Genomic DNA, 15439 nt, shown 5'->3' on the forward strand with positions numbered 1-15439 from the left:
GAGTTCCTGGAGTTCCTAGGCCAGAAGATTGAGCTATACGACTTTAAAGGGTGAATTCTAGAAGGTTCTAGATTAGAACCACCATCCTACATGTCTCTATGACAACAGACCTCTGACTTTCCAACGCACTTGACGTCTCCTCTTATACCCCATGTGTTAGGGCCAAGGTCAGGGTTAGGGTTAGGGTCAGGCTTAGGCTTAGCTAGCTGTTAGACAGCACAGGTGTTGGGGGTGTTTGAGCTTGAGGAGTGAGTTTACCATCTCAACTGGGTTCCATCTATCAATCAAAAGGTACGAATGTTCTAGATGAGAACCCCCACCACCATAACTCACTCTCTAATTGGTTAAAGGGTGAGTTCTAAAACCACCACCACCATCATCAGTCTCTTATCAGCACTGAGGTGCCAGTCCAGACAGAACCACATGTCCTCTGGTTCTCTGGGTTCAGGAGGAGGCACTTCAAAAGTTAAAGTACTTCTGTAGCTATGAAGGAAAGTGACCGTGTGTGTGTGTGTGTGTTTGTGTGTGTGTTTGTGTGTGTGTGTGTGGGGGGGGGGGGCTATGCAGGTTCAGAGGAGGCTTGGACGTGGCCCACGGACAGACAGGGTCAGAGTCCGTCTACACCAACTTCCACAACAAAGAGATCATGTTCCACGTCTCCACCAAGCTGCCCTACACAGAGGGAGACGCCCAGCAGGTACCGCATAGGCCTGTTCTCCTGTCAATCACGCATTCATCATTATAAATGATAGACTTGCTTATACAATGACAATGACAAATACCCGAAGTGCTGGTGACTCACATCAAGGTGTCCTCTCTCAGAACCTCTCACCTCGTCATTCTGTAACACAAGTTTCAGGTCAGAGGTGTGGACACTTCTCTAGTGTAGGTTCTCCATAGACTCTCAGTGTACTGTACTTGTACTGTAAGAAGTAGGCAAGTGAAATTATTTCAATCCACAGTATTATTCTACAGAAAATGTACAAATCAATGAATTAATCATTATTTTTGATTCCACACAGCATTACCGTTCATTACAAAAGCATTTACCTTTTCTATAATCTATTATATCTCTAATAAAGCTAGCTAGCACACAACTCACACACACACACACACACACACACACACACTAAAATGGTTTATACACTGTACAGTATGTTGCATGCTTAGTAAGTCTGCAACAAATGTATTTATTCATTATGTTTTATCTTTGGCAACCTATTTCTTCCTCCCACCATCTATTAGTTGCATAGAAGTCTAAGTAGAGGGGGAGTCATTTCACAACAAGACTTGTTTGGCTCGATTGCGAGGTTTCACAATTCCCGACATGAGGACCTTTTAATGAAACGGTGTCACATATTCTATCCAATTTGTGTTTCTATCACAAGGCTGAGGGAGGGTGGGTGAGGCTGGGGGAGGTTGGCGGTGTGTGTGTTGGTGTTGGTGTGTGTGTTGGTGTTTGTAGATGTGTGTCGGTGTGTGTTGGTGTTTGTAGATGTGTGTGGGTGTGTATGTTGGTGTGTGGGGGGGTGGGGGAGGTGTGAGAGTCGGTGTGTGTGGGCGTGCGTGTGTTGGTCTGTGTGTTGTGTGTGTGTGTTGGTGTATGTGTGTGTGGGTGTGTGTGTTGGTGTGTGTGTGTGTGTGTGTGTGGGGGGGGGGGGGGGTTGCATAGAGACTAAGCAAGTGAATCATCAATCCACCAGTTGTAGCAGGAAGAATGATCCAGCTCAGGCCCGGGGCCATTGGCAGTCTCTGTGCTAGAAGGAAACATCTACTTCTATCACCATCTTCTAAATCTTTACTTTAAAAAAAAGTAGTATTATATACGTATATTTTTTATTTTATTATATAGACACTGGAGAAACAGAGAAACAGTACAAGGGGGGCAATATAAGTTTTAGGGGACACAGTAGAGGGGGAAAAGCAGGTGTCTTCAGGGGACGCAGTGCTGGGGGGCAGTAGAAGTCTCCGGAGTCTCACAGGAGGAGCAGTAATTACAATAATAAAATAAATGGGTCTTCAGTTTCCGACGGAAGATGGCTAGTGACTCTGAGTTGTTTTTGATTGAACGGAATTGTCTCTCTGGTCTCTGATGCCCTCCCTGGTCTCCCTAGTCTCTGATCATGTGACCCTCCCTGACTCCTGTGTGGTCGTGTGTGCAGCTGCAGACTCTGCTGGTGTTAAATACTAGCTCTCTACCCCCCCCTGCTGGTGACCCTCCCTGACTCTTGTGTGGTCGTGTGCGCAGCTGCAGAGGAAGAGACACATTGGGAACGACATCGTGGCCGTGGTGTTCCAGGAGCAGAACACGCCATTCGTCCCCGACATGATCGCCTCCAACTTCCTGCACGGCTACGTGGTGGTGCAGGTGGACAACCCCTGCTCGGACAACGTCCTCTACAAGGTAACCGTAGTCATGACAACGTCCTCTACACGGTACCGTAGTCTAGACAACATGTACAAGGTGGTACCGTCATCTACGCACATGTCCTCCCAGAAAACATTGACATTTGACCTACTTCACATCCCTCAGCGGGGGTAGTTTTATTGTTGTAGAGATAATTGGTTTTGTCATCCAGTGGTTTCACTTGTCAGTTTCAGTGTCTTGTCATCACGTGACAGGTGTCGGTGACGGCGCGAGACGATGTGCCTTTCTTTGGACCCGCCCTCCCCGACCCCGCCATCTTCAAAAAGGTCAGAAGTCATCAACCGAGACGAACACATTTAAACCAAAAGAGGGACACGGATATGAACTCAGACCTTCCTCCTCCCTCCCTCCTCTTCCTCCTGTTCCCCTCCTGTAGGGACCTGAGTTCCACGAGTTCCTGTTCACCAAGCTGATCAATGCTGAGTACGCCTGCTACAAGGCTGACAAGTTTGCCATGCTGGAGGTGAGAGGAGCATGTGTGTGTGTGTGTGTGTGTGTGTGTGTGTGTGCGTGTGTGTGTGTGTGTGTGTGTGTGTGTGTGTGTCTGTGTGTGTGCGTGCGTGTGTGTGTGTGTGCACATGTGTTGTTGATGTGTTGTTGATGTTGTTGTTGTTGATGATGTTGATGTTGTTGTTGTTGTTGTTGTTGTTGTTGCTGTTGTTGTTGATGTTGTTGTTGATGATGATGTTGTTGTTGTTGCTGTTGTTGTTGTTGATGATGTTGTTGTTGTTGCTGTTGTTGTTGTTGTTGCTGTTGTTGATGTTGTTGTTGATGTTGTTGTTGTTGTTGATGATGATGATGATGTTGTTGTTGTTGTTGTTGATGATGTTGTTGTTGTTGATGATGTTGTTGTTGTTGATGATGTTGTTGTTGTTGATGATGATGATGTTGTTGTTGTTGATGTTGTTGTTGTTGTTGATGATGTTGTTGTTGTTGTTGTGGTCAGGAGCGGACGCGTGCGGCGCTGCTGGAGACGTTGTATGAGGAGCTGCACGGCCACAGCCAGGCCATGATGGGCCTGGGGGACGAGGACAAGATGGAGAACGGGGCCGGAGGGGGGGGGGGCTTCTTTGAGTCCTTCAAGGTAACCTGACCTAATCCTAACCCGGCCTAACCCCAGTCCAGACTAGCCCTAACCCAGCCTAACCCAGACTAACCCTAACCCAGCCTAACACTAACCCAGCCTGACCTCCACTGTCTGAGACGCAAGCTTCACCTGCCCTCTGGCGTGCATGAGACTTCTGCTGCTCCTCCTCCTCCTCTCTCCCCCCCCCCCCCCCCTCTTCCTCTTGTTCCTCCCTGCAGGGGATTCTGGGTAGTCATACATGGAAACAAAACGCCACACTGTTCACTGGTGGCTGTTCACTGGTGTAACAGCAGCACAGTAGCTGTTCTTTGTTGAAGCCCCTGTAGCTATGACGACCGGGCAGGGTGGACAGTGGGGGGATGTTCCGCCTCTGACGCAGGTCACTCCGTCATTGGCCGTTAAGGTGGTGGAGCGTAGCCAATCTCTGCACCTCTGAGGCACTGGAGCATGGTAGAATTGTAGGATTGTGTGAGTGAGTGTGAGTGTGTGTGTGTGTGTGTGTGTGTGTGTGTGTGTGTGACTCTCTGACTAATGATTTAACAACCTATCATTATAAGTCTGCATGGCTCCCCATGTGCTTCTCTCTCTCTTTCTCTTTCTCTCCGTCTCTCTCTCTCTCTCTCTCTCTCTCTCTGGCCCAACACATCATTCGATTTGAGCCCCTGACAGTCGCTCTCTCTGTCTCGCTGGTCCACACTGCCCCCTTGTGGTCAGACACAGCACTGCACCCCCAGCACTGCACACAGCACGACATAGCGTCTGTCTGGACAGACCCTCCCTGACCATACCAACTGAACTGGCTGGAGAGTCAGTGTTTGAGTTAAAGCCACAATCTGGGTTTTTTATTTCCAACAAAATGGCTTAGGGTTAGTTTGGGTTGGATTAGATTCCAAAGCGCTTTACAATGGGCTCTCATTCACCCGTTCACACACACATTCACACACCAATGGCGGCAAGCTACCATGCAAGGTGCCGGCCCGCTCATTGGGAGCAATTTGGGGTTCAGTGTCTTGCACCTCGACACGTGGCCAGCCGGGGATCGAAACGCCGACCTTGAGACACCGGCTCTACCTCCTGAGCTATAGCGCCCATGTTAAGGTTGAGGGTGAGGGTTAGTTAAGGTTGAGGGTTAGTTAAGGTTGAGGGTTAGTTAAGGTTAAGGTTGAGGGTTAGTTAAGGTTGAAGGTTAGTTAAGGTTAAGGTTCAGGGTTAGTTAAGGTTGAAGGTTAGTTAAGGTTAAGGTTGAAGGTTAGTTAAGGTTAAGGTTGAAGGTTAGTTAAGGTTAAGGTTGAAGGTTAGTTAAGGTTAAGGCTGAGGGTAAGTTAAGGTTAAGGTTGAGGGTTAGTTAAGGTTAAGGTTGAGGGTTAGTTAAGGTTAAGGTTGAGGGTTAGTTAAGGTTAAGGTTGAGGGTTAGTTAAGGTTAAGGTTAAGGGTTAGTTAAGGTTAAGGTTGAGGGTTAGTTTAGACTGAGGGTTAGTTAAGGTTAAGGTTGAGGGTTAGTTAAGGTTAAGGTTGAAGGTTAGTTAAGGTTGAAGGTTAGTTAAGGTTAAGGTTGAGGGTTAGTTAAGGTTAAGGTTGAGGGTTAGTTAGGGTTAAGGTTGAAGGTTAGTTAAGGTTGAGGGTTAGTTAAGGTTAAGGTTGAAGGTTAGTTAAGGTTAAGGTTGAGGGTTAGTTAAGGTTAATGTTGAGGGTTAGTTAAGGTTAAGGTTGAGGGTTAGTTAAGGTTAAGGTTGAGGGTTAGTTAGGGTTAAGGTTGAAGGTTAGTTAAGGTTGAGGGTTAGTTAAGGTTAAGGTTGAAGGTTAGTTAAGGTTAAGGTTGAGGGTTAGTTAAGGTTAAGGCTGAGGGTTAGTTAAGGTTAAGGTTGAAGGTTAGTTAAGGTTAAGGCTGAGGGTTAGTTAAGGTTAAGGTTGAGGGTTAGTTAAGGTTAATGTTGAGGGTTAGTTAAGGTTGAGGTTGAAGGTTAGTTAAGGTTAAGGTTGAAGGTTAGTTAAGGTTAAGGTTGAAGGTTAGTTAAGGTTAAGGTTGAGGGTTAGTTAAGGTTAAGGTTGAAGGTTAGTTAAGGTTGAGGGTTAGTTAAGGTTAAGGTTGAAGGTTAAGGTTGAAGGTTAGTTAAGGTTAAGGTTAAGGGTTAGTTAAGGTTGAGGGTTAGTTAAGGTTGATGGTTAGTTAAGGTTAAGGTTGAAGGTAAGTTAAGGTTAAGGTTGAGGGTTAGTTAAGGTTGATGGTTAGTTAAGGTTAATGTTGAGGGTTAGTTAAGGTTAAGGTTGAAGGTTAGTTAAGGTTAAGGTTGAGGGTTAGTTAAGGTTGAGGTTAAGGTTGAGGGTTAGTTAAGGTTGAGGGTTAGTTAAGGTTAAGGTTGAAGGTTAGTTAAGGTTGAGGGTTAGTTAAGGTTAATGTTGAAGGTTAGTTAAGGTTAAGGTTAAGGTTAGTTAAGGTTGAGGTTAGTTAAGGTTAAGGGTTAGTTAAGGTTAATGTTGAAGGTTAGTTAAGGTTAAGGTTAAGGTTAGTTAAGGTTGAGGTTAGTTAAGGTTAAGGTTAAGGGTTAGTTAAGGTTAAGGTTGAGGGTTGGAGTCCTCTCCTCCACATTGACGTGTCTCTTGGTCTCTCCAGCGGGTGATCAGGAGCAGGAGCCAGTCCATGGACGCCATGGGGCTCAGTAACAAGAAGGCAAACACGGTCTCCACTAGTCTCAGCGGCAGCTTCACCCACAACCCACCAGAGACCCCCAAAACCCCGGGGATAGTAAGTACCCCCCCCCCCTCCCTGCGGAGAGCCCCTGAACCCCCTTACAGACCCCGATACCCCCTCTCTCATCAAGAGGAACCCCCCGGGACCTCCCCCCCCCGTCTATCTCACCCCTCAATCTGCCCTCTGTACGTTCTGACCTCCACCCTCATCGCTGTCCTCTCTGTCGCCATGGTGTTTGGACATATGCATTGATGCTCATCTTCATGATGTGTGTCCATTAGAATCCATATTCATTTAGGGAAGGGTGGTTAGGGAGACACACATTACATCTGTGTTATTACAGTTTTTTTCTCTATCGCTTTAACACGTTTTCTCAAAGCATAGCTCATTTTCTATTAACTCTTCTTAACACAAATCCAAAAACTCACACACAAAAAACCCTAAACTCCACAAATGTCTTGCAAAAGCAAACACTGCATTCAAAATAATGTTATGTCTTCTCAAAATGATTTTACTCTTGTAACAACCAATTGAACACTGATGTGCACTACATACGTACAGTAGCCTGTTATAAACTGTTATGTTTTCATACTCAAATATAAAACACACAAATACAAGAATAGAACTTTTACATTTTTTCAAACTTTTTTTTTCTGTACACATCTCAGCAATGACAGTTGGATTTGTAAAGTGTTCTTCATACAGAACAAACAATAGAAACAATTAAATAAGCCTTCTGCATTATACTCTACACACAAAGGTCACAAGACCTTGTTGACATCACAGGTAAATGTTCTCCCTGGCCAAGCAGAGGGGAAAGTATCGCCTGGCATGACGAATCCAGCCCTGATATACTTCAGATATATTTCAACACAGGAGAGCTCACCTTTGCCCCTTTTATTGCTAAAGCTATGATTGCTAATTCAAAAGCAATAGCCTAGGTGTTTGCCCATATGAGGAGTGTGATTGTGTGATTGGTGGTTTGAGTTTAGCATTCTGAATGGTTGTGTTTTCCATGTGAACACAAGAGATTTTATCAAGGAAGAGTGTGCCGCCAAATGTAGAGAATTGTATTTAGTGTTTTGTTAACTGTGTGGGTTAGAGCTGCAAAATGAGTGATAAGCAAGAAATGTGTTTGTCCTTGTGAAGAATTGGTGTGAGATAAAATACACCAGTTTCAGGTTTTGGTCATTGTGTTTGAGGTTCCGATGTTAAAGTGTTAAAGAGATGTAGAAAAAACTGTAATACCATCATAACTAATAACATATTAACATCACATCTGTGTTATCAATAACGTCAATACATCACACATGGCATCACACAAAACATCATGACATAACATCATGACATTGGTCATGGAGCTGTTGCACTGGTGCTGGTACTGGTACTGGTGTTGGTTCTGGTGTGTCTGGATGTTAATGTCCACCATCCTGTAGACTCTGGGTTGTTCCTCTCCTGAGATGGTAACAGTATGCATACAGGTCAGGGGAGGCTGGTGGAGGTAGACATCAGAGGAAGGGCTCATTGTCCCCTGGTACGGTGTTGTGTCTGCAGCGGGAGGACCTCCCTGACTGTCTCAGACAGAGATGAGAGGAGAGATGAGAGGAGGAGAGAAGAAGTGAGAAAAGATGAGAGATGAGATAAGAGGAGGAGAGAAGAGAGGAGAGGGGGAGAGATGAGAGGAGAAGAGATGAGAAGATGTGAGAAGAGAAAAGGAAAGATGAGAGGAGGAGAGATGAGAAGAGAGGATGAGAGATAGAGGAGAGATGAGAAGAGGAGAGGAGGAGAGATAGAGAGAAGAGGAGAGGAGGAGAGATGAGAAGAAAGGAGGAGAGATGAGAAGAGGAGAGGAGGAGAGATGAGAAGAAAGGAGGAGAGATGAGAAGAGGAGAGGAGAGATAGAGGAGAGATGAGAAGAGGAGAGGAGGAGAGATAGAGGAGAGAAGAGAGAAGAGGAGAGATGAGAAGAGGAGAGGAGGAGAGATGAGAAGAAAGGAGGAGAGATAGAGGAGAGATGAGAAGAGGAGAGGAGGAGAGGAGGAGAGATAGATGAGAAGAGAGGAGGAGAGATAGAGGAGAGGTGAGAAGAGGAGAGGAGGAGAGATAGAGGAGAGATGAGAAGAGAGGAGGAGAGATAGAGGAGAGATGAGAAGAGGAGAGGAGGAGAGATAGAGGAGAGATGAGAAGAGGAGAGGAGGAGAGGAGGAGAGATAGAGGAGAGGTGAGAAGAGGAGAGAAGAGTGTAGCAGTGTGATTACCGGAAGTCCCTCCTGACTGCATTGGCATGAAGACTCTTCGCTCTGTTGCATGTGATTTGATCATGTGACTGCTTCCCTGTTGCACCCCGGGATGTGGTCATGTGACCGCCTGGAAGGCCTCTGCTCTGCATGGTGTGTAGCTGTGCATGTGTGACCCTAACCCTGACCCCTGAATCTAACCCTGTGTGTGTGTGTGTGTGTGTGTGTGTGTGTGTGTGTGTGTGTGATGGATGAGTTCTTATAGTGTGCTATTTTCTGTCCTTTTCTCCTTTCTTGTCATCTTTCTTCCCTCTCTCCTCTCCTCCTGTGTGCTCTCTTCCCCCTCTCCTCTCCTCCTCTGTGCTTTCTTCCCCCTCTCCTCTCCTCCTGTGTGCTACAATCCTTACTTGTCCCGGGGAAAAGTCCCAGTAGTCTCTGTGGCAGCGATATCACTTTAGGGATAGGGACCAAAGGGTTCACGTATGACTCAACTCTCAACTCTGATCATGTGCTTCTCTGGTCTCTCTCTCTCTCTCTCTCTCTCTCTCTCTCTCTCTGATGCTATTTGATAGTATTGTAGTTCTAGTAGTAGTCAGTCTGTGAAGTTTGAAACACTGGAACACGGTGGTCTCATGTGGTCAGTGTGACCATCCATCCATTCATCCACTCCTCCACCCATTCCTCCATTCACATTCAATGTAATGGTCATTGGCAGAGTACAAGTGCAAGGTCTTTTCAGGGTCAGGGTGGAGGAGGTGTGGTTGTCAAACTGAACAACCTGGGGTTGTCTGTTGGTCAGGAAGTCCAGGGTCCAGTTACAGAGGGAGGTGTTGATGCCAAGGTCACTGAGCTCGGTGACCCGCTTGAAGGGGATGATTGTTACGGTTAGTCAATGTGTTTGGACCCAGATGCAGAGCAGAACAGAATGGAACGATGCAGGGATATGATTCCAAAATAAAGGTACTCTTTATTTGAGCAAACAGGAATAATAAACCGCACAGTAAGCGATGAAACAAACGGGGAGAAAGCAAGTCTCCGAGAAATGCGGAAGTAAAAATACAAAAGAAAAGGGGAGTCGGCTTTTTGTCTCCCAAACGCCGTTAATCTAACAAGGCAATACAAACTACTTGCAATAGTCATAAGATACTTATCTCCTGGGCAGACGAGGAGCAATAAGGCTGCGACAAGACTATAACACGCGCACACACACAACGCAACATAAAGTCAACAATCGACACAGAGGGAAAACACAGGGGGAACTAAATAGACCTAGACAATCACTCACAGCTGTTCACAATCACAGACAATTAGGACAGACAGAGAAACAATACACATCATAGGGGGCGCCAAAGGGTCGCTCCACAGTAGAGCGATCCCCAACCTGACAGATGATACTGTTGAACGCTGGGCTGGAGTTGATGAACAGCGTCCTTACATAGGTGTTGCTTTTATCCAGGCGTGTCAGGGCAGAGTGCAATGCAGAGGACGTGGCGTCCTCTGTCGACCTGTTCTTACGGTAGGCAAACTGGTGGAGATCCAGTGTGCGGGTTATAAGGTCTTTGAGGTGACGCAGGACCAAACTGTCGAACCACTTCATGATGGTGGGGGTTAATGCAACGGGGCGGTAGTCGTTTAATATTAATAATAATAATAATAATAATAATAATAATAACTAGACAGGTACAATTCCTGTGGAAATTGTGAAGTGTGCTTCTGTTCTGATCTGTTTGTGGGTGGTGACATTGTTGATACATTTGTTGATGTATTCCAGAACAGATGAAGCATATAAATCGATGTCCTGAGTGGCGTATGAACTCCAGTCGCTGTTTTTATTTTTTTTAAGTAATTTTTTCTGAATGGGGCAGTCCCATTCATTTTCGTCATGTTATAGGCTAGGTGCACGATCTCCACTACTTCCTGAAAGGCACCTTGCATGAACATATCCTGTCTCACTCTATTGGTTTAATTGATTAATCAGCTGTGCACTGTGTGTTCCAACAGTTTACCGCACAGCTGATTAATCAATTAAACCAATAGAGTGAGACAGGATTATGTTCATGCAAGGTGCCTTTCAGGAAGTAGTGGAGATCGTGCACCTAGCCTATTGGACAGATACAGTGAAGACAGACAGGAGAGTAAGGAGAAGAAGGGAGAGAGGACATGTCAGCAGGGCATGGGCCGGATTCGAACCCATGCCGACATGGGCATGTGTGTGCACTGAGGACCGCGGTGCTAGACCACCGGACCACCACAGGCCTCCAGTCTGTGTTTTGAAACAGGTGCTGTAGTGTAGAGTCTCCTCCCTCTGGCCAGACTTTAGTTCTCCTCACTGTAGAGTTCATACATTTATTCGGGGTGTATACTTGGGGAGTAGGAGCAATGAGAGGTGATCAGACTGTCCTAGGTGGGGGAGGGGGGTGGCTCTGTAACCCTCAGCAATGTTTGTGTACACATGGTCATGAGTTTTGTCTCCTGTAGGTGGCGCAGGAGACATGTTGGTGTCATTTTGGAAGTAAAGTCTTTAAGTTGGAATGGTTGAAGTCCCCTCCACTATAAACACGCCATCTGGGTGTGGGTCTGTTGTTTGCTAATAGCTGCGTCCGTCCATCCGTCCATCCATCCATCCAACCATCCACCCATCCATCCATCCCTCTATCCAGCCCTCCCTCCATCCATCCAGCCATCCATCCCACCACCCATCACGGCACTCTATGTTTCTGAGTTATTGTTGTAGTTATTGGTGACCATCCTCCTCCCCCTCCCCCCCCCTCCTTCAGTCTTTGATCATCCCTGGTAAGAGTCCGACCAGGAAGAAGTCGGGTCCGTTCAGCAGGAGGAGCAGTGCCATCGGCATAGAGAACATCCAGGAGGTGCAGGAGAGGAGGTGAGAGGAGGAGAGGAGGAGAGGAGGAGGGAGGGATGGGGAGAAGGGATAGTGCAGAGGGAAGGAACTCTCAAAGTCAACACCCTGACAGTATCTCTCTCTCTCTCTCTCCTCACTCTCTCTCTCTCTCCCTCTCTCTCCCTCTCTCCTCTCTCTCTCCCCTCCTCCTCCCCTCTCTCTCTCCTCCCTCTCTCTCTCTCCTCTCTCTCTCCCTCTCTCCTCTCTCTCTCTCCCCTCCTCCTCCCTCTCTCCTCTCTCTCTCCCCTCCTCCTCTTCTCTCCTCCGCCCCCTCCAGTAGTAGGGATGTGTCCCCAAGCACCCAGAGGACTCCTGACGGCAGCTTCCTCTCCCAGGACCCCCGCTCAGAGAACTCCTCCAGCCAGAGCTCCCCAGAGATCCCCACCACCAAGACCAGGTGACTGGACACACACACACACACGCACACACGCACACACGCACACGCACACGCACACATGCACACACGCACGCACACACACACACACACACACACACACACACACACACACTACCAAGAACAGTTCACTGGAGACACACACACACACATAATCAAACTTCAACTTACCACCACCTTATAGCGGACAAAAGTCACTGGAGAACACTTATAGGATTGCACGAGAGGTATTAGAGAATGAATGTAAGGATGGAGGCTTGGGGTTGATGAACCTGGAGGTGAAAAAGAAGACTATGAGAGTGAAAAGGATTAAATCAAATGAAGTTTTATTTGTATAGCGAATTTCTCACAAAATGTGACCCAATGCGCTTCACATGATGACAGAACATGCAAGCAGGCAAGGGCAAAAAACTGTGTACACTGTGCATCCAGGAAAATTCCCTTGCAGCCCTCTACTCATAGAGCGACTACTTCCAGTTTGCATACCAGCGCACAGCAGTGGCTCCCAAACCCTCCCCACGGGGGACCCCCAGCCGCCCCACACACCCGCCCCACCACTAGCACACCTAGCCCAGCCAACCAAGCACAGACCATAATAGCTCCGTACCTGGCTAGCCGACAGAGGGGCCCCGGCGGCGGAACAGACCAAACACACGGGGTGGCCGGGGGCCGCCGAGGAGAGGCCTGAGGACCACAAGCGCACAGCAAGCAAGGGCGAAAAACCTGCACACCGTGTATCCAGGAAAAATTCCCTGCATCTTATTAGCGTACACACTGTCCACAAGTCATTGAAGTATTTTCCTCGTCGTCGAAACTGCTTTGTCCAGCGTGGAGCTCAGATCCTGGTGCAGGTCCTGGCGCTGGTACAGCCTGGTACTTCAGCACCCAGGTACTCTTTCCTGTCAACAGAAGATCTCAAGCGCAACTACGATGCAACAACACAACAGCAACAACACAGCCTAGTGCAGGAACCTTGTACAGCCTGGTGCAGGTCCTGGTACAGGTGTTCCCTGTTGTTAGCTAGTTAGCGTGGTGTTCTCCGTTGTTAGCTAGTTCGTGTGGTGTTCCCTGTCTCTCCCTCAGCCTGTTTACCTGTCTCTCCTTCAGCCTGTCTGTTTACCTGTCTCTCCTTCAGTCAGCCTGTTTACCTGTCTCTCCTTCAATCTGTTTACCTGTCTCTCCTTCAGCCTGTCTGTTTACCTGTCTCTCCTTCAGCCTGTTTACCTGTCTCTCCTTCAGTCTGTCTGTTTACCTGTCTCTCCTTCAGTCTGTCTGTTTACCTGTCTCTCCTTCAGTCTGTTTACCTGTCTCTCCTTCAGTCAGTCTGTTTACCTGTCTCTCCTTCAGTCTGTTTACCTGTCTCTCCTTCAGTCAGTCTGTTTACCTGTCTCTCCTTCAGTCTGTCTGTTTACCTGTCTCTCCTTCAGTCTGTCTGTTTACCTGTCTCTCCTTCAGTCATTCTGTTTACCTGTCTCTCCTTCAGTCTGTTTACCTGTCTCTCCTTCAGTCAGTCTGTTTACCTGTCTCTCCTTCAGTCTGTCTGTTTACCTGTCTCTCCTTCAGTCTGTTTACCTGTCTCTCCTTCAGTCTGTTTACCTGTCTCTCCTTCAGTCATTCTGTTTACCTGTCTCTCCTTCAGTCTGTCTGTTTACCTGTCTCTCCTTTAGTCTGTTTACCTGTCTCTCCTTCAGTCTGTCTGTTTACCTGTCTCTCCTTCAGTCTGTTTACCTGTCTCTCCTTCAGTCTGTCTGTTTACCTGTCTCTCCTTCAGCCTGTTTACCTGTCTCTCTTTCAGTATGTCTGTTTGCCTGTCTCTCCTTCAGTCAGCCTGTTTACCTGTCTCTCCTTCAGTCATTCTGTTTACCTGTCCCTCCTTCAGCCTGTTTACCTGTCTCTCTTTCAGCCTGTTTACCTGTCTCTCCTTCAGTCTGTTTACCTGACTCTCTTTCAGTATGTCTGTTTACCTGTCTCTCCTTCAGTCTGTTTACCTGTCTCTCCTTCAGTCAGCCTGTTTACCTGTCTCTCCTTCAGTCTGTCTGTTTACCTGTCTCTCCTTCAGTCTGTCTGTTTACCTGTCTCTCCTTCAGTCTGTTTACCTGTCTCTCCTTCAGTCTGTCTGTTTACCTGTCTCTCCTTCATCCTGTCTGTTTACCTGTCTCTCCTTCAGTCTGTCTGTTTACCTGTCTCTCCTTCAGTCTGTCTGTTTACCTGTCTCCCCTTCAGTATGTCTGTTTACCTGTCTCTCCTTCAGTCTGTTTACCTGTCTCTCCTTCAGCCTGTCTGTTTACCTGTTTACCTGTCTCTCCTTCAGTCTGTCTGTTTACCTGTCTCTCTTTCAGCCTGTTTACCTGTCTCTAACGATGTTAGCTTGTTGTTAGAGATGCTAGCTTGTTGTTAACGATGCTAGCTTGTGGTTAAAGATGCTAGCTTGTTGTTAACGATCCTGAGAGACAGTACTGCCTGAGAGACAGTACTACCTGAGAGACAGTACTACCTGAGAGACAGTACTACCTGAGAGACAGTACTACCTACCTGAGAGACAGTGCTGCCTGAGAGACAGTGCTGCCTGAGAGACAGTACTACCTGCCTGAGAGACAGTACTACCTACCTGAGAGACAGTGCTACCTACCTGAGAGACAGTACTACCTACCTGAGAGACAGTGCTACCTACCTGAGAGACAGTGCTACCTGAGAGACAGTGCTACCTACCTGAGAGACAGTACTACCTGAGAGACAGTACTACCTACCTGAGAGACAGTACTACCTGAGAGACAGTACTACTTACCTGAGAGACAGTAATGCCTGAGAGACAGTGCTGCCTGAGAGACAGTGCTACCTACCTGAGAGACAGTACTGCCTGAGAGACAGTACTACCTACCTGAGAGACAGTGCTGCCTGAGAGACAGTGCTACCTGAGAGACAGTACTACTTACCTGAGAGACAGCACTACTTACCTGAGAGACAGTGCTACCTGAGAGACAGTACTACCTGAGAGACAGTACTACTTACCTGAGAGACAGTACTACTTACCTGAGAGACAGTACTACTTACCTGAGAGACAGTACTACCTACCTGAGAGACAGTACTACCTGAGAGACAGTACTACTTACCTGAGAGACAGTACTACCTGAGAGACAGTACTACTTACCTGAGAGACAGTGCTACCTGACAGACAGTACTACCTACCTGAGAGACAGTGCTACCTGAGAGACAGTACTACCTACCTGAGAGACAGTACTACCTACCTGAGAGACAGTACTACCTACCTGAGAGACAGTACTACCTGAGAGACAGTACTACCTACCTGAGAGACAGTACTACCTACCTGAGAGACAGTACTACCTACCTGAGAGACAGTACTACCTACCTGAGAGACAGTGCTGCCTGAGAGACAGTACTACCTACCTGAGAGACAGTACTACCTACCTGAGAGACAGTACTACCTACCTGAGAGACAGTGCTGCCTGAGAGACAGTGCTACCTACCTGAGAGACAGTGCTACCTACCTGAGAGACAGTGCTGCCTGAGAGACAGTACTACCTACCTGAGAGACAGTACTACCTACCTGAGAGACAGTACTACCTACCTGAGAGACAGTGCTACCTGAGAGACAGTACTACCTACCTGAGAGACAGTGCTACCTACCTGAGAGACAGTGCTACCTACCTGAGAGACAGTGCTGCCTGAGAGACAGTGCTGCCT

The 15439-nt window shown here is 47.3% G+C and overlaps 1 protein-coding gene across 1 annotated transcript in view; it reads left to right on the forward strand.

Moving 5' to 3' along the window:
• The window catches only part of LOC308170949 (rap1 GTPase-activating protein 1-like), a gene marked incomplete at both ends in the record, with an annotated part of 33716 nt that overhangs the window by 13314 nt on the left and 4963 nt on the right, over positions 1-15439 (forward strand). Inside the window, 9 exons of the mRNA XM_080545803.1 lie at positions 1-50; positions 568-697; positions 2249-2404; positions 2623-2694; positions 2805-2891; positions 3375-3512; positions 6127-6258; positions 11219-11325; positions 11621-11740. The exon at positions 1-50 is cut by the window's left edge and continues 51 nt beyond it. Of these exons, the coding sequence (XP_080401929.1) occupies positions 1-50; positions 568-697; positions 2249-2404; positions 2623-2694; positions 2805-2891; positions 3375-3512; positions 6127-6258; positions 11219-11325; positions 11621-11740 (992 nt within the window). The remainder of the gene's footprint in view (positions 51-567; positions 698-2248; positions 2405-2622; positions 2695-2804; positions 2892-3374; positions 3513-6126; positions 6259-11218; positions 11326-11620; positions 11741-15439) is intronic.

Source organism: Nansenia antarctica (genome assembly GCF_963989245.1).
Source record: "Nansenia antarctica genome assembly, chromosome: 15".
Classification (NCBI taxonomy): Eukaryota; Metazoa; Chordata; class Actinopteri; order Argentiniformes; family Microstomatidae; genus Nansenia; species Nansenia antarctica.